The sequence below is a fragment of the Carettochelys insculpta genome, chromosome 23 (genome assembly GCF_033958435.1).
Source record: "Carettochelys insculpta isolate YL-2023 chromosome 23, ASM3395843v1, whole genome shotgun sequence".
Taxonomy (NCBI): Eukaryota; Metazoa; Chordata; order Testudines; family Carettochelyidae; genus Carettochelys; species Carettochelys insculpta.
In genome coordinates, this window is record NC_134159.1 from 11,188,468 (window position 1) to 11,211,130 (window position 22,663).

Genomic DNA, 22,663 nt, shown 5'->3' on the forward strand with positions numbered 1-22,663 from the left:
TAGAACCCTTCCTTTTTGACCCCTCCAAGAGTCTGGGAGGCCTCATAAAATCTACTAGCCTAGGGCCTCTGGAAGAGTTAATCTGGCTGGGGGAAAGACTTGAAGCTGTGGCTCCAAGTCCTACCGAGTCTAAATTAGCTCTAGTGATCCTATTAATAATGACTCACTGGAGTCTAAACACAGTTTGAGAACCACCGAAATAAAGAAAAGGTTAGCTCTGGGAAGAATACATACTAAGAGGGGCTAGAATGTTTCTACTGAAATGAGCTTGAGACAATAAATGGCACTCCACCTGAATTAGAAGCCCTGTAAAACTATGGAGCTTCTAAGATCTGCAGTCTCCTAAGCACATCTAGGCTACGTCTACACATGCACGCTACATCGAAATAGCTTATTTCGATGTAGGGACATTGAAATAGTCTATTTTGATGAATAACGTCTACACGTCCTCCAGGGCTGGCAACGTCGACGTTCAACTTCGACATTGGGCAGCACCACATCGAAATAGGCGCAGCGAGGGAACATCTACATGCCAAAGTAGCACACATCAAAATAAGGGTGGCAGGAACAGCTGCAGACAGGGTCACAGGGTGGACTCAACAGCAAGCTGCTCCCTTAAAGGGCCCCTCCCTGACACAGTTGCACTAAACAACACAAGATCCACAGAGCCGACAACTGGTTGCAGACCCTTTGCATGCAGCATGGATCCCCAGCTGCAGCAGCAGCAGCCAGAAGCCCTGGGCTAAGGGCTGCTGCCCACGGTGACCATAGAGCCCCGCAAGGGCTGGAGAGAGAGCGTCTCTCAACCCCTCAGCTGATGGCCACCATGGCAGACCCCGCTATTTCGATGTTGCAGGAGGCGGATTGTCTACACGTGCCCTACTTCGACGTTCAACTTCGAAGTAGGGCGCTATTCCCATCCCCTCATGGGGTTAGCGACTTCGATGTCTCGCCGCCTAACGTCGATTTCAACTTCGAAGTAGCGCCCAACACGTGTAGCCGTGACGGGAGCTATTTTGAAGTTGGCGCCGCTATTTCGAAGTAGCCGGCACGTGTCGACGCGGCCCTAGTTAAATTAGTATCTTCAAACACAACACGAAGTCCTGTGGCAGCTGATGGACTAACAGCTATTTTGGAGCATAAGCTTTCGAGGGCATCTGACGAAGCGGGTCTTTGCTCTCGAAAATTTATGCTCCAACATCCCTGTCAGTCTGTAAGTTGCCACACGACCTCTTGTTACCTTTTCCGAGCAATGCGGCTAGTTTGTCCCAGGAACCGGGGGCGGCGGGGCCCGAGGCCCGGCTTGTAAAGACTGTAAAACGGAACCAGATGGCAGCGCTGGCGCAGCAGAGCCGCCAAGGCCGGCCAGGCCGTGCGATGGGACTGGGGCACTCCCCGCACCTCCATCGTACAGCCTGGCACCGCTGCCCCCTGCGGCAAGCCGGGCCTGCGACAGCTCTGCTGGGCGCCCCGAGGCCGCGGCACGTGGGACCCGCTGGCGGCGGGCGGGCCTGGCCGCGGAGGCAACACAGGCTGGTCGCCCCGCCGGCGTCCGGAGCCGGGCAGTTGCCGCGCGTGCCGCGCTGCGCTTCCGGGGGCCGAGTCGCCGCGAGCCCAGACGCTGCCGCCCCAACTTCCGGCTGCGCGACAGCGCCGGCCGGGCGGGGCTTTTACGACAGGGGGCTGGGGCAGGCGGGACGCTTGGCGGCAGCGGACTGTGAGCCGCGGCGGAGGGCGAAGCGCGAAGCGGCTCGGCTCGGCCCGGCCCTGCCATGCTGGTCACCGTGTTCTGCCTGCGCCGGGACCGCTCCGAGCTCACCTTCTCCCTGCAGGTGGACGCCGACTTCGAGCTGCAGAACTTCCGGGCGCTCTGCGAGCTGGAGTCCGGCATCCCCGCGGCCGAGAGCCAGGTGAGGAGACTCCCGCCTGCTGCGGGGAGACGTCCCGATCGCTCCCCCAAGCCGGGCAGGGCCGGGCTCCTCGGCCGTGGAGCGCCCCCTCCCAGCCACGAGGGGACCCCTTCCGTCAGCCGGGCCCCTCTGCCGGGGGAGACCCTCGCTCCTGTCCCCTCCTCTGTCTGCCCTCATCCCCGTGTACCCCCGCCCCGGGGAGTCGTGCCTGGGACCCGCCCGCTCCTCCAGCCGCTCAGCCTCCCAGGCTGTTCCCCTGGCCGCCGGGTCATATGAAGTGCGGGGTGCGGGGGTGCCTGGGCCTCGGCTCATCCCAGGGTCCCCATCTGGTGCTTCTGGGAGGAGAAGCTCCCTAGTGTTTCCTGTGAATGAGACAGTTGTGGAATTAAGGAACCTGAACAGGTGTGTCTCCATTTCCCCCCTTTTCTCCTCACTCTCACGGGGACGACCACGTTCACCTCTCGTTAGCCTCTCGGTCGCAGTATCAGCGGTGGAGGTGGATCTTAGGTTCCATCTCTTCTCTTTTAGAATTGCCATGGGGCCTTGTCGAGGAAGTGAACCTGTCCACTCTGGCTCACAGTAGCCAAAAGGTGTCATCTCCCCAGGAAGTGACTCCCCAGTACAGCTGTGGGATCACTTCTCCTGTCTTCCGGACACATCTCCCACTGAACAGAGCTAGAGTCTCTCTCCTCCCACTCGCCATCCCAGACCCCCAAGAGATGCAAAGTCTGAAGACTTTCCGTCTCACGTGATAGAAACCCCTCTATTCTCTTTCTGGGTAGAGTAGTTCTAGGCTGTTGAATACCAGGTGAAATCATCATCCTCATTTTCAGAAGCAAAAAATAATCTTTTCTGTCTTGTGGAAAAGTCTTGGGTCCATTGAAAGCCACATTTTAGGGGGTTTTTTTCTGTTAATGAAAGGTTTTTGGATCCACCAAATCTTTTTATTTGCTAGAACAGTCTCTCACAGGTGCCACTCTTTCTAGTGTCCCCTGCTATGCCATTTTAAATCTGCACTCCAGATGTGGCATCTGCATCCCTAGCAAGAAGGGAAAGTAAGGATTTTTCTGCCCTTTAAGAGTAATGAAGTTGTGTGAGCTTTGGGGTAAGGAGCCTGGCCTCTCAGCTGCCTGGCTTGGGAAATGTCTCTGAATTGCTACAAGGAAGTTGCTACGCCTCATCTGCATCTAAGAAATTAACTCCCTCTCCCTCATCTACTGAGAAGAGAGGGCAGCATTTTTCAGATGAGAATTCTCTAAGACTTCCTCTGTCATGAGCTACATCAGATTGACTTGGTCCCAGACCCTGCTCCAGCCTGAAAGACTGGTTTGGGGTGTGTGAGAATGAAGCGTCCTCTCCTTTTGGGAGTGAGAGGAATCTCAAGTGAAAACTGGTGTCTGACTTCTGCTGAGAATATCTCAATCCAGTTCAAATTCAGTAAGGCTTTACTGTTTTGACATGCTGCCAAAAGTGTTGCCAAAATGTAAGGGGGGCAGGGGAATGCTATTTGATGTCTGACAAATACACTGCACCCAGGATCAGCTTACACACTATTTGATGTTTGATCTCCTATGTCCACTTGTCATTTCTGTCCACTTCTGATCTAAAGGCAGTGTTGTTATGTAGTACAGTGCCATCTCTGCCCTCTCTCTCCTTTCTCATAACACCAAGTCAGTTTCTTGACATAGTCATCAAACTGCATGGAGCATTCTGTAATCATTGCCTTTGCTTTTTTGGTCTTTTTCTAAAACTACACTCAAAGCTTTGAACTATTCAAAATACTGCAACTTAAATTTTAAATGGATGTTTGTGAAGGACTTTTAGATTGCCAGCCCTGGAGTTTCATGTCAGTTTCTCTCTGCAGCAAGTTATAGGCAGCAACAGTATAATAAGCTTTTCTCCCACAGAGCCTAAGAATTCTGACTCATCTTAGTTCTGGCTGAGCCACTGCCACACCCATTCTGCTGTGATTGGGTTGAGAGATATACTTTTGCTGCCATTTAGAGACAGTAAGGAGGTTGATTGAGGTGGACTGTTTTGTGGTATGGACATCGTCAGATCATTTTCCAGAGGCTGCCAAACAGTCACCATGTATATTGGTGGCCAAGCTGGTTTGCGTTTTTTTTTAAATTTAAGGTAAAGTTTAGGATGTTCTCTGGGAAAAGACCTAGGAGTACAGCTTTAAAAAGTCAAATAGTCATCCTTTTGTTTCCCAAATAGTCAGACTGTCTGTGCATCCTATTGGGTATTTGAGTAATGCTGTTGATATGATCAGACAGTGTTTGCAAACTCAATTTGTCTCCCTAGGTAGTATCTTTCAATTTTGGTTCAACACTTTAAGACATGTAAAAATCCAAGGAAATCAAAACATAAGCTCTTAAGGACCTGAATCATGCTTTTATATATAGCCTATATAAAACAAACCAGCAGTCGTAGCATTTTAAAGACTAACAAAATATTTGTTGTATTAGAATACAGACTAACGTGGCTACTTCTCTGCTACTATAGCCTATACAGTGCAACAGAATTCTGATTTTTGGCATCTGGGCACTACAGAAATATGAATAATAATAAAGGACATCTAAAAAAGAAACACAAAAATATTGTGCATAGTTGCCCCATATACACAGTACAGTTTTAATGATGACTTTTGATCCCTTCTGTGTTTGTGGGCGTTGATATCAGTTAGCTAGCGCTGGAAAGCTCTATATGTTTTCTGCTTCCCCGACATGCTGCACACCATCCTATTCAAAAATGTTAAGGGCTGCATAAATGCTAAATATCAAAATATGTTTAACTGTATGTTAAACCTATCGTAAGCAACCCTGGAATCAAATCACTGATCTAACTGATCAAAATGAGATTAGAAAATCAGAGGCCTTTAGAGTTCCTTACAGAAAACTTAATCTTTCTCAATGGGCTGCGAGGGACCCATTCTTCTTAGCCTGCTGTCAACCCATGTTTATACAAAGAATTAATATTAATACCATACACATGCTCTTAAATGAGTCTTGTTCTGGTACAGTAAAATCAGAGTCCCAGGCCCCTCCTGGTCCATGGTCTTGGTCTCGGCTTGCCTATAAGGGAGAGGATCCCATGACCATTAAGTAGCAGTTAACACTGAAAGCTGCAATTTCAAAAACAAAAATATCCAGTGTTCTTCCTATTGCCAATGTCCAGCATAACTCTGTATGTGAGAATGTACAAATGCCTGGAGCCAAAGGCTCAAGTTTCCAAAGTACTGCCTGAAGTGTAAACACCTCATGTTTTTCAGCTATGTCTCAGCAGCTACTTGCATCATGGTAACATGACAACACTGAATCTATTTTAAGATGATGGGTGGTCGTGCTCTCACTTCTTTGAGACTTTTTTCTTCTGAGCAAATATTGGTAACATTTTATGTAATACCTTCTACAGTTATCTATATCGGATAACCTACAATTGACTCCAAATGCTTCTGCTTCTCTTCTCCTTTCCATTTACTCGTTTCTTGCTAATTTCCTGCTTCCATCCATTCTCGCCTTTATTGACCATTTTCCCTTTCTGCCTACATATTTGCTGGCCTCATACCTGTGAGGGCCCCGCAAGAGACTTTAATCTACTGTATATTTTAGAGAGCATGTGCATCTGTCTGTCCATCACTCTGTCCATGTGTCCATTTAGCCAAGAATTTCTCCTAAATGGTAGGAGCTAGCACCACCAAAATTTGTATGCCATTTCCTCTTACAACTTAAAGCAAGGTCACAGTTTGGTTCTGCCAGCACAACAGGAATGCAAGTAGAATGCCACTGTTTCAGATACGACCCTGAGGTTAGGACAGCAAGTGCTGTGGCCTTGGGAAGCAGTTACTGGCCAGCACCATGGCCCCTATGACCTTGGTCTGCCCCAAGAAGAAGCTTCCAGCTGCTGTGCAGCCCCCACCGTCTCATCCCATCATACCACATAGCCCCCACCGCCCCTCTTTGCTCCTGGGGAGCAGCTGCCAATTGGGCTGCATGGGACCCATGCCTGGCTGGCCCAGGGAGAAGCTTGTGTGGCCCTGGCCCAGCCCAGAGCAAAGCCAGATAAGTTTTCTAGAACTTACATTTAACAACTCACCCAGGCTACAGATTCCCCAGCCTTGGACTGGTATCACTGGCATCATCCAAATACCAAATCCCTTTGAAAACCCAGGAAAGTGCACTTGGAAATTCCTTCCTATGGGATATCCCCAAGCTCTTTTAATCCTCTCTCTGGAGAGCTTGAAACCCAGATGCTGAGATCAGCTGAAAATCTCTTAATAGTTCTGCTGTGCAGTCTTAAGCACTTGCGTGCACAGAGCCCCCTGCCTTCTAGGACACAGGAGTCAGATTGTGTGCTTAAATGGTGATATTTTTCACACACAAAAGGAAGAAAAAACATTTAGTGAAACATCAGGTTCCCTGTCTGGGTGTCAGCTTGACAAGTTACAGTATAAGTTACAAAACAAAAAGCAGTCAAGTAGCACTTTAAAGACTAGCAAAATAGTTTATTAGGTGAGCTTTCGTGGGACAGACCCACTTCTTCAGACCATAGTTCTGGTCTGGATATGGTCTGAAGAAGTGGGTCTGTCCCACGAAAGTTCACCTAATAAACTATTTTGCTAGTCTTTAAAGTGCTACTTCACTGCTTTTTGTTTTGATAGTGTATAGACTAGCACGGCTTCCTCTCTGTTACTATAAGTTACAAGTATAAGAATAGTTGAATGTGCTGAGCACAGCACATTCAAGTCCAGTTAACACAAAGAAAATAACCTGATCGCATCTAACTAAACATTTCCTTTTCATCTTACATGTTTGTAGTTTCAGTACTTAGGGTACTTCTTCACTACAACATTTGATTGAATTTAAGGTCTGTTTCCGAGCGCCCAGTTTTACAAAGTCCAGGGTGCCTGTCCACATGGGCACATGAAGTCGACAGTGTGTGCCCCCTTTCTCAGCAATGCACTGTATGGGTACCTATCCCACAGTTCCTGCTATTCTGTTGCATTGTGGGTGTCTGCCTCAGGGTCTGATGGGACAAAAATGTGCCACGGATGCTGTGTGTGGTGTTGGCACCCCGTAGTGCATTTCTCTCCTTTCCATTTGCCCTTTGGAAAGCAATGGCAAAAAGTGATTTCAGCCCTTTTTTTCCACACCCGTTTAGATGCCCTTGCAAGGCTAGCATGGAACCCATACTACTTAAAACGGTTGCGACAAATATTATGAGCACCTCATGCATTGTGCTGTGAACTCTGCAGAGCCTAAGTGACTTTGAGAGCAACAGAGGCTCAGAGGAGGACATGGACATCCATGAATGTGAGAGACTGTAGAGGAGGAATGGGGAGATGCTGGCTACTCTCCATGCAGTCAAGTGCCAGTTCTGGTGATGGTGAAGTAAGCTCACGCTGGTGGGACCACATTGTTATGCGGCTGTGAGATGATTAGCAGTGGCTACAAAACTTCCATGTGTGTAAGGTCACTTTCATGGAACTTTGTGAATTGCTTTCCCACGCCCTGAAGCACTGCAATGCCAAAATGAGAGCTGTTCTGACAGTTCAGACATGTATGGCAGTTGCTCTGTGGAAGTTTGCAAGATCAGACAGCCACCAGTCAGCGGGCAATGAATTCAGATTAGGCAAATCTACAGTGGTGGCTGCTGTCATCCAGGTAGCCAAGGAAATCAGCACCCATTGCTACAAAAGACAGTGATTCTCGGAAGTGTGCAGGACATAGTGTACCATTTTGCCACCTTGCCACAGGAGTACAGCGCCCACAAGGGGTGCATCTGCATGGTGTTGCAGGTATTGGTAAATCACAACGGTCATTTTGCTGACATCAATCAATGTGGGATGGTCAGGAAAAGTGCCCAAAGCGCACATCTTTAGGACCGCTGGTCTGTTTAGAAAGCTTCAGAATGGGACTTTGTTCCCAGACCAGAAATTCCTAGAACTGCCAACAGTGATTCTCTGTTACCCAGTTTACCCCTTGTTCCCTTGGCTCATGGCTGTGGCTACACAGGAAGTCTGGATCACAGTAAGGAGCAGTCGAACTACAGGGAGGCTTGGCAAAACAGTTTTATGAATGACCATACAGTGACATGACAGTCGTAATGTCTGTTGCTCTTAAGGAGGTCCCCCCAGACGATGTGTGCTTGCCTATAAAATGTGCGAACCAACCTCTCTTCCCACCCTCCCTTGTGACACAAGCACATGGGTTTTTTGGGAACACTAAAGGAGTTCATTTCAGGGGCTTCGGAGGGGGTAAGCGAGGGCATTTTGCCATCGCAGGTGGGGGAATGTGGGTCTTCTGCTTTCAGAAGCATCCCTGGGCGTGGAATGCAAGGCTGCCCTCGACTCCCCACGCCCCCCCCCCCACTGCATTCTGGGTTGCCAAGCAGGGGAGGTTAGGGAACATGGTGAAGAGGGCATGTGGTTCATCATGGGCTGTGGTGGGCTCTGTGCTCCATTACTAGGCAATGCAGGAGCTCTGTTTGCTGCCTCATCAGATGCAACATCTCCCTCTAGGGCTCCAGTTTGTGCTCTCTATGCTGTCTCTCCTCCCCTCACAATCTGCTCTCCTTTCTTCCTGATCAGCTCACCTCTTCTCCACCCATTTACCTGTGCCCTTTCCATGTGGGTGGCTTACCTGTGCTCGGTGAACATATCTTCCCATGTTTGTTTTCTCCTGTGGGTCTGCGCCAGTCTTAAAAGCTGGAGGGGAGAAGGGTGCAAGAAGTGGTCAAAGAGCTCACTGCAACAAAACATAATTGAAGGCCAGACATTAAGGCGAAACATTTGCTGTAGATTAACAACACGCAAAGGAATTGCATGAATGAACGTCTGTGAAAGACGGTAGGCATGTCCTGCAAGGACAGATTTGGGCTTTTAAATGTTCTCTGTGCAGCAGGTACTACACAGATCTTACGGGACCTGCTTGACATGGTTTGCTTCCAGCCATGGTAAGGTGCAGATTGGGGGTGTGCTTTCAAGTCTGTGGTTGCAGAAGCAGGTTCTGCAGATGTGCATGCTGCAAGGTGATGGGGTGGGAGGGGCTAGGATCTGTGGCAGTGATAGTCGTCCCCCCCCGACCCATGCCTGGCTCACTTGGTCACTGTGTGGTCTCTCCTCCTCTCCCTGCCACCTTGGCTGGAACAGTGAGAATTCCCTTCCCCCAGCAGCTCAGGGTAGGGAGGGAAGTGGTCCAGGAATGGCAGAGCTGCTTGGCACTGTCCCCTCTGTGGTTGTGACCAAGACAGCCAGGCACACTGTGTAATCCCCTGCCCCCTTGTCTGGGACAGTGAAAATCTCCCTTCCGTGAACAGCCCAACGAGAGGAGTGGGGGTGGCCCAGGCACAGGCAGAGCAGCTTGTGCTATCATAGAGTACCTTAGTGCTCCTTTCCCTGCCTCTTTTAGGTTGCAGAAAGAGAGATTAGTCTCCTTCGACTAACAAGCATTGATAAGGAACAGATGCTGACTGAATGTGGGCACAAGCCCAGTGGTTATGCTGCACTGCTCTTTGGTGCCATGACACCAGATACTTACTGTTGGCTTGGCATGGAAACGTGTCCTGTTGATAAGGTCGGAATAAAGCGCCTCCCCAAAAGCCTCATGAGAAGAATTCAAGAGCTTTGTGGAGCTGCACAAGGGGTTTTTGCCTGCTGGCATTGTTGTCGTCTTCCTCATCCACCGTGTCCTCCTTGCTGTTACCAGAGGATTCCCTAGGAATCTTTTGGGAGGTATCCAGAGAGTCTTGGGGGGGCAGTGGTTGGGTCACTCCCCAGAATTCCATGCAGCCGCCCATAGGAGCGGCATGTTTTGCAGCAGTGACCCAGAATGTCCATTTCCTTCCTTTGTTTTATGGTACAGCTGCCTGAGCTCCTTTATTTTCACATGGCACTGCTTGAGCATTCGTGGTGTTTCCTTTTTCCTCCATGGCCTGTGAGATCTTGTTATTTATGTCTGCATTTCTTTTGCAGCTTCATAGTTTTCTCAGCACAGATTCATATCCCTCCCCCTCTCCATGCAGCAGTGAGGTCCTGGATCTCCTGCGTGCTCCTTGCTGGCACTCATCTGTGACCCTGGGAATTCATGGCCAGGTGTGCAGCTAAGGTGTGCTGCTTGCTCTGCTCATCAGGTTGGCCAAACAGGAGATGAAATTCAAATTTTCCTTGGCTGCTTCCTGCGCTGCTGGAGAGAAGCAGAGCGGAGCTGCAAGTGGTGGCCAGAGTGGTCACATTGGGGCACTGTAGTATACCTCCAGGAGTCCAAGAATGTCAAATGTCATAATGCTCTGTCTGTAGTACCCTAAGGTCAATCATGCAGGTTCGAATATGGTGTTACTCCTTATGAAAATCAGGAGTACAAAAGTCAATCATAGGAGCGCTTAAAGTTGATGGAATGGACCCTGTAGTGTGGACTGATTGCTTAGAAATTTGACCTAAGTCGCCTACGCTCCACCTCATCTCTTAGTGTAGACCAAGTCTAAGTCCTTCCCTAGGCATGGATGTTGCTGGATTCTCTAGCCTGGTTCCTTACTGGTCCTTCCAGGAGGTCTTCTCTTGCCACACAGGAACAGGAAGGACAACTGCTTCCAATTCAGAAGCCCACACTTTGTTCTCATTGGCTCTCCTGGCCTCCTGTCAAATCTTTTCCTGCCTTCTTAAGCATTTCTGGGGTCTCTCTGGGACTTACTCTCTATAGTTTTATCCCTTATAGGCAAGGCAGTTAGGATTAGTTGTAAAGAGTTAATGCTAATGAGTAAAGACTTCAGCTAAATGATTGGCTGGAACGTCCATAAAATGGTGCTACCCTCTCATCCCCATTCACCACACTAGGCCTTATCCAAAGCGGTTGTAAAATCTTACAGCAAATCTGTAAATCTTCCATTCTTTTTATTCCTTAAACAGCCCTTTTCAAAAATGCTGCATACAGTGAAACCATGTTAGTTTCCTGTAAGAATAACTCTGAAGAAGATGGAGTACTTCCCATCTGCTTGGTGCTCTGGCAACTTAACTTGCAGCAGTGGGTGAGAGTTGCAGGTTTCTAATTCTTTTGGATTCATCTAGAAATTTATCGTGAATCAGATTGAGTGTTGCTAAAAAACCTCGCCATCTGAGATCTTGCTGTCAGTCTACTTTTCTGCCATGTTTACCCTTGTTTCCTATCTTGCTGCCCCTTTCTCGCTCCACACAGATTGTGTATGCAGAGAGGCCTCTAACTGACAACCACAGATCATTGGCCTCATATGGCTTGAAAGATGGAGATGTGGTAATTTTACAGCAAAAGGAGACTGCAGAGCCACGGCCTCCAGTCCAGTTTCCAGGTGAGAGAAACTTCAGACTGATTCACAGAGATACCTGTCATTGTCTTGCAGCCCCAACGCTGTAGCCAGGTGTCCGTTTACATGGTGGCTATTTAGCCTCTGAAGATTTTATTCATTGATGCAGGTGTAATTTAAGTGGTATACCTGCTAATGCTGTCCGATTAAGGGACTGCCCTGTATTAAATTTAAAACTCTGAAAAAGCAGGAGAGTTGTTAATTTGCAGATTAAAAACATAGTTGGGGCATAAAATTGGTGCATTAATAAATACACAGATATTATTGTGTGTGTGTGTAATGCATTTCATCAATGCTTCAGAATTCTCACTATAGCCACACTCACAAGATAAAACTATTCTTGTTTTGGGGCGGGCTTTGTCTTTGGTTTGGTTACTTTGACAGTTTATTCCTTGCAGTGCTGTTTGTCCATGGGTAGGCATGATTTACTTTGCTGTTTGGTGGTGGGAGAAAAGTGACCAGAATAATTTGTTCAGGAAAACAGCTTCTTTGAATACCTGTGGATTTTCCTATGGCTTCCTGTTCTCCTATTCAGTAAGTGGTGAAATAATGTGCAGTTTGTGCTGCTTCTATGCATTACAGGGCTGTTGCAGTGTGTTCTCTGAGTACATAATATGACTCATGCACAGACTAGTTGAATCTTTTCTGACACAATTATGTGATGTCATATATATTCAAAAGGTTGTTCAAGCCCCATAGTATGGTATTGGAGTCCTGCTTCTGCTACCCTTCCCCCTTAATTCTTAGTCCTAAAAGTTCCTGTTGTAATCATATCCCTTACAGAAGGAAATATGGACTGCAGATCACAGCAGGGGAATGGTTCTGAAGGTCCTAGCTCTGCCTCAGCTGAAAGATTGGTGGCTACAGTTTAGGAGTTGAAAAATTGAGAGGGAGAGGGTTATGTGAGTTTCCCAAGAAAATTGGCCAGCTTTTGAATAGCTCAGTTACATAAATATGTAGTAATATTCCTAACCCACTAACCCAAATATGTTGGTGACACAGTGGAACTCAAACGTGAATTGCAACATAACATGATGATGTTGTAGCTCGTTCAGCCGTTCCGCAGTATTTGACTGAATAGTTCACAGCATCTGAGAATGTGAAGTGGTCAAACAGTTAACTTGCTTTTCCTTAAGGTCTGCCCAGGATAGACTTCAGCAGCATCACAGTGCCTGGAACATCAGCGCAGCAGCAGCCAGCACAGCGTCCTCGCCTATCGCCTCCGGATACACCTGCATCCCCTCAGGGCTTGGACAATCCAGCACTATTACGAGATATGTTGCTTGCCAATCCCCATGAGCTGTCCCTGCTGAAAGAACGTAATCCACCGCTGGCTGAGGCGCTGCTCAGTGGAGACCTTGGTAAATTGGCATTTGGAGGCAACTGGTTCTTCCTTGCTTTGTCTGAGTTTTTCTAACTGTGCCGAATTCTAGGAAAAAATAATTATGGGTATTTGGTGAAGGTGGAAATCCCTGTCCCCAGAACTGGCACAGTATAAGCTTTGACTCCGTGACTCTGCTGATGTGCTTTGTTCCCTTTCTTAGGAAAACCACATCTGGGGATTGAATTCACTTTTTAGGGCCAGTTCCATACCTGGCCTCTGTACTGAGACTCCAAGCTAGTGTAGCAATTAACGGTAACTGTTACCACCCTTAGCTGTCTGTTACCTAGGCAGGAAATTATTCATTTTAAATCCCATTCTATCTCCCTTGCAAAAGCCTGGAAGATGTTAATATTTACTCACTTCAGGCATGGTCCTAAAAACCACCAATAAGAATGGCTTTATATCTCATCTCACTGATAGACACCTAATCTAGCAGCCCTGTGTTGTCCTGGGAACCAGTAAAAAGTGTTTCTTTTGCTATTGCTTTTGCAAAGTTTCTTAAACATATTTTAAAAAATTATTTCTCTTTTTTAGAAATGAAAATTGTTAAAATGCTTCTGTTCTATCTATGATTTTGGTACATTTGACAGACTTACTGGTCCGTGGCCCATGCTCTGCTTGTGAACACTTGTTCTTAGCTTCTCACGCCTTGTTTTGAGATTCTTTTGCGATAGCGTACTGCTCATTTAGTATGAAACAGATGATTTGTAGGCACTAAAAGACCTGGTTATAAACACTTGCTAGATATCCGTTTGCAAGAAAAAACGCTCATCAGGACTTGTTTACTAGTGTGAAAGTTGGGGACAGATGGTGGAAGGAAAAAGTATTCTATAGAATAAGCTTCACTAACTTTCTCCTCTTCAAAGACTGTGGACTAATGATTTCTTGCAATACAGGAAAGCTGGATGAGAGAGCTGCCTGGGTTTGGTTTTGTTTAACACTCTGTTCATTTTATGTATATGAACAGTTACAAAAAGGCGACACAGTAATATACAATACTGTATGCCGTGTTACAATAGCATACAGTCCTTTTCTTGCCTTAAAGTGTCTTTCTTTAGGCCTCTCTTTTGAGCCCAGCAGCATGTGTCCTATATCAGAGCTTGTTGCAGAGCCATGTGAAATGTCCCATCATAGGATGAGAACCCTGCTTTGAAAGCTTACTGCCCTAGATGGAGCAAGGATATCCTGCGTTGTAATAATGCAGAGCACTAAATACAGGGTCCCAGGACTAGCTCATCTGGCCCTTTTCTTATTGAATCTGTACAGTAAGTGCCCATAATCCAAAACTGGTACATCACTGTGTATTCAGAGCGATGATTATTCATTTATACTCTCATAATTTGCCATCAGTATTTGAGTACGTGTCCAGATCTGCTTTCACTCGTGTCCAAAATATATCAAGCTTCAATGCCTATGTAATTGTGTTAGATGCATTATAGTGCCTTAGAAGACATCAGCTATGCAGAATATGGAGCTGTGGAAATAAAAACTTCCTACTCATTGAGACATAGGTTTGGAAGAGACCTCAGCAGGTCATCGAGTCTAGCCCCTGCTCAAAGCAGGACCAATCCCATCCAGATCATCCCAGTCAGAGCTTTATCAACTCAGGACTTAAAAACCTGTAGGGGAGGAGATTCTGCCGCCTCTCTAGGTAACACATTCCAGTTTTTCTCCACCCACCTGGTAAAATAGCTTTTCTTAATATCCAACCTAGACCTCTCCAACTGCAACTTGAGACCATTACTCTTTTTCTGTCACTGCTAAATAAAACCTCTCTCCCTCTTTGTAATCTCTCTTCAGGTAGTTGAAAGCTGCTGTTAAATCCCCCCTCACTTAGCCTCTCAAGTCCTGTGCTCCAGCCCCCTAATCCCTTTTGTTGCCCTCTGCTGAACTCACTCCAGTATGTCCACCTCCTCTTGGTAATGGGGTTGGGTTGGGGTGTGTGTGGCCAGAATTGGACACAATATACAAGATGTGGCCTCATCAGTGTTGAATAAAGGGGAATAATCACGTCCCTAGATCTACTGGCAGTGCTCCTACTAATGCAGGCTAATATGATGTTAGCCTCCTTGGCTACAAGCACACATTGTTGACTTGTGTCCAGCTTCTTATCCAGTGTAATGCCCAGGCCAGGTCCTTTTCTGCAGAACTGCTGCTTAGACAGTCGATCCCCAGACTGTAGCAGTGTTTGGGATTATTGTGACCTATGTGCGGGACTCTGCCCTTCTTGTTAAACCTCATTAGATTTCTCTTTGCCCAATTCTCCAGTTTGTGTAGGCCACGCTGGACTTTATCCCTACCCTCCAGAATATCTACCTCTGCCCCAGTTTAGTGTCATCTGCAAGCTTGCTGAGCGTGCAATCCATCCCCTCATCCTGGTCATTAATGAAGATGTTGAACAAAACCCGGCTCCAGTATTGACCATTTGCAATCCCAACTTGATACCAGACACCAGCCAGACATCGAGCTGTTGATCATTAACTGTTGAGCCTGATGATCTAACCAGCTTTCTGTCCACCTTATGGTCCATTTATCCAACCCAGACTTTTTTAAATTGCTGGAAAGAATACTCTGAGGGACATTATCGAAAGTCCAGGTATATCACACATCGACCGCCTTCCCCAGATTGACAGAGCCAGTTACTTCATCATGGAAGGCAGTCAGGTTGGTGAGGCATGATTTGCCTATGTGGATCCATGTGACTATTCCTGGTCATTTTCCCCTCTTCCCCGAGCTTCCAAACGGATTCTTTGAGGCTCCCCTCCATGATTTTTCCAGGGACTGAAGTGTGGCTAACAGGTCTGTGGTTCCCCAAATTCTCCTTCCATTTTTTTAAAGATGGGCACTACATTTGCCGTTTTCCAATTATCCGGGTCCTCCCGTGATCACCAGGAATTTTCAGAGATAATGGCCAAGGGCTCTGCAACCACATCACCCAGCTCCCTCAGCACCCTGAACAACATTAGATCTGACTCCATGGATTTTTGTATGTCTAGCTTTTCTAAATATTTCTGAACCTGTTCATTCCCCACTGAGGGCTGTTCACCTTCTCCACATGCTGTGCTGCCTGCTGCAGCAGTCTGGGAGCTGACCTTTTCTGTGAAGACGGGCAAAGAAAGCATTGAGTATGTCCACCATTTCCACATCATCTCTCGCTCGGTTCCCTTCCCCATTCAGTAATGGCTCCACACCTTCCCTGACCACTGCCATATTGCTAACGTGCCTGTAGAAACCTTTCTTGTTGCCTTTCCTGTCCCTTGCTAGCTGCAACTCCAGTTGCTCTTTGGCCTTCCTGATTGCGCCCCTGCATGTTCAAGCAGTATATTTATACTCTTCCCTTGTCAGCCATCCAGGTTTCCGCTTCTTGTAAGTTTCTTCTTTGTGATTATGGTTACCAAGTATTTCTCTGTTAAGCCAAACCAGTCACTTACCATATTTGCTTGTCTTTCTGCACGTTGGAATGGTGTGTTCCTGTGCCTTCCATAGGGCTTCTTTAAAATAACAGCCAGCTCTGCTAGACTCCTGCCCCTCTCATGTTAGCTTCCCAGAGTCCTGTCCATCAGTTTCCTGAAGGAGTCAAAAATCTGCTTTTTTGAAGTACAGGGTCTGTATTCTGAACTCGGCCATCTCCTGATCTATGCTGCCTAGGTTGCCACCCACATTTACTTTTCCTACCAATTCCTTCCTATTTTGAACAACAGGTAAAGCAGAGCACAGCCCTTGGCTGGCTCCAACTTCTTGTGGGGTAAGTAAGTTTTCAAGGCCAGATGTATTTGGAACCACTGCATATCCTGACGTGAAAGTACTAGCTCCTGTGGACACAGAACTGTTTTGGTACCTGAATGCAGGTGTTGGTAGGAATGCATTTTATTGTATACAGACTTTGAAAACCATGGCTGAAATTTTTGACACTTGGTAGTTAAATGTTGTGCGCTTAAATAAATGGTCTAAATTTTTTCAAAAGTAACCACTTCTTAGCGCCCATTGATTGTAGATTTAGACAGCTTAGCTGTAAAAACTCAGATTTGTAAATCTTGGCCTGTATTACATGGTTTTAAAATAAGATTGCAATGTCATAGAACTTTGACTTTGCTCGAAGTGAAATTGATCTATGGCCAGTGAGTTCTGCTATTGTCTTTTTTGGTGGAATATCAGACTTTTGTTGGCAACGTGGTCCAATGAACAGAGTACCAAACAGGGACTCAGAAGAACTGGATTTCATTCCTGGCTGTGTCACTGACTTACTATGATACTGAGTAAACTGACCTTTTTCTCCATTTCTTTGTATTAAAATAAGTACAAATAATGACATCCACATTTGTAAAGCACTTTGAAATCTGTGAGAGAGAAATGCTAAGTATTCTGGTTATTGTAACTTCAGTTTCTCCTAATTGTAAGGGGGAGAAAGTATTTGGCTAAAGATTGTTGTATGTACAAACGAATAATTTAGACCAGAAGCTGGAATACAAATGCTGAATGTCTAACTCCTGTGCTGGGTGTGATTTATCTGCTGTTTTTTGTAGATGTTCTTGCATGATATCATTGGATAGATCTTGTAGCAATGAAGATATTCTTGAACAGCAGCTTTTGTTTTATATGTCTTCATGTTCCTAAAGATAAATTTAATGATAAATGTCAGGTAACTTTAGTTCATTCAGCATCTGAGACAACTCTCTTATGCCTTACAGAGGCTTTTGACATCAGTTCAGCCCACTGAGCTGGGAAATAAAAGGGGAGTCTTGAATGTGACTAACCCCTGTGGGGTCTGTCTTTGCCAGCCAATTTTTCAGGTAGCCCTGAAATAGAGCCCACTGATGATTGCACTGATAACCTTTGAATGGGGCCAACATCTTTAAAAGACACTGTTTAGCTACACGTTTATTGGTATCGCATTTGTAAGGGTAATTTCCAGCACAGGATGTTTGTGCATCTCACTGTGGCATTTGTTTTCATTACTGCAGAGAAATTTACCAGGGTGCTGGTGGAGCAGCAACAGGACCGAGCCCGGCGAGAGCAGGAGAGAATCCGTCTGTTTTCAGCTGACCCTTTTGATCTTGAAGCTCAGGCAAAAATAGAGGAGGACATAAGGTAGCAAAGGTCCCAGGGAGAGCTCTGGACCACTTGTGGGACTCTATTCCAGTTCATAAAGCATTTGTGGGGTATAGCTGAAGTCAAGATGGCAGGTAGATGCCGCATTGTCTCCTGTTTAACAGTTTCACTTCTTTTGGTGGTGGGGTCTCCCTGCCTGAGTACAGGTAGTCTTGGCTATTTTTCTCAACATGTCGACTGTAATTCCCAAAATCTAGTCATTGTCCTTGTTCAGGGACCTTTCCCGATTCTGAGGTGCATCTCCATGAACTAGCCAGTAGAGAGAACTGTAGAAGATGTAGTTAACCTAAGTTCCATGGAGACCCTGCAGGTGGCAGCCTGGGATATATTGGATCCCTTGAAGCCTGAGCACCAGAACTTGCAAACTTAGCCCCTAACCTATGTCTCCTGCAGGGCAATATCATGTGGTGTTACTAAACAGCCTGCATCTTTTTGTTGCAGTCCATCTCTTGTTATATTTTGGGAATGTCTTCACAGTAAAGAAACTGGCAGCTAGTCTGGGCCATCTGGTTTGGGCCTGTTTCATTGTTGTGTACACTTCTGGGCTCATGTCATGGGGTCTTAAAGCGCAAGTTCCAGCCTAAGCCTCCACAGCAGAGAAACAGCACTGCAGCCTGAGCCCAAGGAGCGTGGGTCAGCAGGCACAGGCTAGCCACAGGTGTCTAATTGCCGGGCTGCCATACCCATTGAGCTTAAAACTTATGCTGGTATAGCTCCCCCCATAAATGCTGTGCTAAGAGAAGTTAATGCTGTTTGGTGCACTGGTCTTTCTATACCAATAGAAACACCTCCTGTCGAAATAAGCTGTCTTTCCACTACAGGCTGTAAATTATGTAATGCAGACATCACCTGAGTCTCTGGTTAGTTGGAGAGTTCGACCTCAGCCATTGTCAGAAAAGGGGATCTAAAACTGGCACTATGTTGTCCCGGGTTTACTCTCCCTTTGTATTTTTGGGATACTGCACAGTCTGTAAGTCTGAAAGAAATTGACACCTTTAACCTTGTACAGAATAGAGATCTTAACTGTCTTATGCATTACAAGGGCAGTTTCCTCACCTTTTGCTAGTTGCAGGAATGAGACACATCCTACTTAATTTGCTTCATTAATTGGTCGTACTAAAGACAAGTAACCCCTTTCTTTTCATTCCTCCCTCCTGTCTCCCTGCTCTGTAAACCCTGGATTCTGTTTTTCCTCTCCATAAGAAGTGGAGAAAGCTCATGACCTAATAAATTTTAGTCTCTAAGGTGCCACAGGGCTGCTTGTTATAAGGGGAAACTGAGTCAGAATGCAAGTGATTGGCCCACAACTGGATAGTTACTTAGTGACCATGGGAACCTGGGAGCAGGTGGTCAGGTTTGGTCTGTGGTCCCTGGACCCAAGCCCCGCCATAGAGTCTCTCACATGAGAAGATGGGTTGGCAGAAGATGCTGTGTGCAGCGTAGTAAACACCACATTTGGTAGCTCCACTTTTCTAACCTTTGTGCGCGTTTTAGAGAAAAGCAGTGAGGGTTGGAGAAGAAGGAACCCAGAGTGACGTTTTCTGTAATTAGACTTGTACTAAACATCTGCCAGTGACTGATTTAATCTGTGTGCTGTAAGAGTCTCCAATGTGTGTCACTTTGAGATGTATCGTGAGCAGCTAAAGCCAGGACGGCCTACTGGCCATGCAGTATGCTGCTTTGCAGTACTCCCCCATCAATTCCCAAGCAGCCACCTCTTAGAGCATGGCATATTTCTATCTAGTGACCTTTTCTAGGTGCTCCTCGGAGCAGCACTGACTTCCTCCAAAGGGAGTTGCATTCAGCCTTCCCGATGTGGAGGCAGTGTTGTTGTAAGGTAGAAAAAAGGTAAGAATCTTCCCTCCTGCTGGAAAAAGAAAAGCAATCACTTTAAAGGGGAGATCCTTTTAGTACATGAGCTATTTGCAGCAAGGTAATTGCATCGTGCTCGAGCTTACTGCTAGGGTGGAGCTGCATTTCAGTTTGGCTCATCTTGCATTCTTTTCTTGTAGTCTTGTGTTTGGAGAGACAATTTGCATTGTTGTCACTGCACACACACAAGTTCATGTAATCTACTGCGATGTTGTGGCAAGCATTTTGACAGCCAATGTTTTGGGAGCCCATTGTTGTAGCACGATAACAAATAAAAGTGCAGTCTTTTGCCCACAAGTTTTTTTGTTACCTCTGTAGTAACACGTCTGTGTTGTGAACAATGGCAGCTTCACTTCACCCAGGTGCTATAATGCATTTGACAGCTTGATTTCAGACTGCTGCATAGGTGTCTCTAAGAGCTCTGAGGCAACAGTCTTTCCTACCTGCTTGCAAGCAGCTTGATGTCTCTGGATATTTTGCTGACACCTGTGAAGTAGGTTGGCATTCAGCTGCTGAAATACTCCATTCACAAGCTGTTCCTAACTGGTAGTAGTGGGGAGAGGGGAGATAATTTCTGTTTTGTAATCCTTGCTAAGGGGAAGCTTTATACATCTGCTTTTTCTGCTTATGAAAAGCATGAGCTCAGTTTCTGGTTTTCATTTAATTCAGGCAACAGAACATTGAAGAGAACATGACAATAGCTATGGAAGAGGCCCCCGAGAGCTTTGGCCAGGTGGTGATGCTCTACATTAACTGCAAAGTCAATGGACATCCAGTGAAAGCTTTTGTTGACTCAGGTGACTGCCTCCTTTCCATTCCCTCCCACTCCACTGTTTTAAATCTCTGTCTCTTGTTCTGCTCTCCCTTCTCCTGACTCTTTAAGGGAAATAGTCAACCTGCACTTCAGGGCAATTTCTAGTGTTCTCTACCCCTAGTAAATTTTTGTGTTACGGACGTTTAAAAGGGGTAATTAAAATCTGAATGTACATTCTGGCATTTATTCAACCTAATTAAAAGTTGTGTGAGGTTAAAACATGACTGGGAGTCGGAATCCCTGGCTTCTGTTTTTGCTTGTCTTTGCTACTGGGCAACTTGTAATCTTGGACAAATCTCTCTGCCTATGTGCCTCAGTTTCCTTAGTGATAAAACTGTTTCTTTATAAGCACGATTTTTGTCTAGATGTGTATATATTCAGCTTTATCATAACTCTGTAACAGCCTTTGGATGGTAGGGGTGAGAGGTGTATGCACTGAGCCATGATATAATCAAATGCCTCTATGCCACAGTAACAGCAACGAAGGGTCCCGTGGCACCTTGTAGACTAAAAGAAAAGTTTTGAGCATGAGCTTTCGTGAGCACAGACTCACTTCATCAGATGCTGGCCAGCATCTGATGAAGTGAGTCTGTGCTCACGAAAGCTGATGCTCAAAACTTTTCTGTTAGTCTATAAGGTTCCACGGGACCCTTTGTTGCTGTTACAGATCCAGACTAACACGGCTACCCCTCCGATACTCTATGCCACAGTATAATTCCCTGCCTGCTACTGAATCTTAAGCCAGATCTATGGTAGGGGACAGAGTTGAATAAAGATACACAAATCGGGCTACATGAATAGCATATCTAGAGTGGACGAATTTCTGTGGTGTCCCCACTGTAGGGCGTCAATGGGAGAAACTCTCCCACTGACTTCCCTTATTCTTCTGACTCCAGTGGTGGTCTGGATTCAATGGGAGCAGGTCCTTACTAGACTCGTGAGATCGATCTCCATGTCGTTGTCTCCACTTACGGGGAGATCAAGGCCATAGATTAAAATTTCTGTGCTGGTGGGTCTCGAGATTTTGAAACTACTCCTTGGTCATTTTTAAATATAAGTAACTTCTATTGTCTCTGGTGGTAGGTGCCCAAATGACCATTATGAGCCAAGCTTGTGCTGAAAGGTGTAACATAATGAGACTGGTGGACCGGCGGTGGGCAGGAATTGCGAAAGGTGTGGGCACACAGAAAATCATTGGCAGGGTGCACCTAGGTGAGTACTGGCACTGTGGGATAACTTTACCTGTAATGACTATGGCTCTGCTTGGTGCCAAAAATCATCTGCTTTAAAGCTGTAAGCTTTGGGAACTGCTATAGAGCGGAGTAAGAATTGATCAAGAACACATTAAACTCACCCAGAGAGACTATAACACGATTCTGTTAATTTTAATGTTTTCATAGTTATCCTAACAGCTTAATTCTGATAGGTTTAGAATCCCCCAGAATGAGGAAATCTTGATTCCAGGTGCTGAAGACTTAATGTAAAATTGCTTTATGCTTTGGAATGGGGGAAATGGAAGTGGGAATGATTCAGGGCAGAGTTCCAGTGCAGCGAGGAGAGCTCTTCAGGGTATCTGTGTTCTTGCCCAGGTCCATCTGAAGAAAATGCCATTCGAGGAACTATTATGCTTATTGTTCAAGAAGTTGGCTGTGAATTAAAGCACAAAAACAAAACTCCAAACTCCGAGCAGTTGCGTGCTGCTTCTTTACCTCTAGCCTGAGAGATTAGTTGAGCGGTTCTAGCTACACTGTGGATCCCATCAGTTTCTAAAGTTAACGGGGAAAAATGAGCCCCTTGGGACCAGTGAACTCTCAATAGTCACTAGGGCTGGCTTAGAGTAGGATTTTCCGCAGCCAAGTCTATATACGTTGTACTCAGATTCCATAACTTAACAAAGAAGACTCTGTATAATTTCCCTTTGATAGCTACTTGAAGTAGACCCCTCGTGCTGTAGCGGTTGAACATTTCTTGAGGCTGGAGGGTGGGTAACAATGGTGTCTTCTGTGTGCTTCAGCTCAGGTTCAGATTGAGGGGGATTTTCTCCCATGTTCATTCTCCATCCTTGAAGAGCAGCCCATGGATATGCTTTTAGGACTGGATATGCTTAAGAGACATCAGGTAACTGAATCAATTGGTGCTTGTTTTTCAATGGCCCTTGGCTCTTTAAGTGCTAAATGTAAGATCGTTATCATCCTTATGAATTTTTTAGGACTAAAACAGTCTCTGAAGAGAAATGAC

At 46.1% G+C, this 22,663-nt stretch overlaps 1 protein-coding gene across 4 annotated transcripts in view; it reads left to right on the top strand.

The window, feature by feature from the left end:
* Positions 1-1,701: 1,701 nt before the first annotated feature.
* DDI2 (DDI proteasomal shuttling factor 2) overlaps positions 1,702-22,663 on the top strand; it is a 41,279-nt gene continuing 20,317 nt past the window's right edge. For all 4 annotated transcript variants that reach the window (XR_012642389.1, XM_074975925.1, XM_074975928.1 and 1 more), the window contains exons 1-7: positions 1,702-1,910; positions 11,102-11,231; positions 12,383-12,607; positions 17,592-17,718; positions 20,281-20,408; positions 21,509-21,637; positions 22,440-22,543. Coding sequence is in view for 3 of the 4 variants with exons in the window: in XM_074975925.1 (XP_074832026.1) it covers positions 1,773-1,910; positions 11,102-11,231; positions 12,383-12,607; positions 17,592-17,718; positions 20,281-20,408; positions 21,509-21,637; positions 22,440-22,543 (981 nt within the window). In the remaining variant the exon portion in view is untranslated. The remainder of the gene's footprint in view (positions 1,911-11,101; positions 11,232-12,382; positions 12,608-17,591; positions 17,719-20,280; positions 20,409-21,508; positions 21,638-22,439; positions 22,544-22,663) is intronic.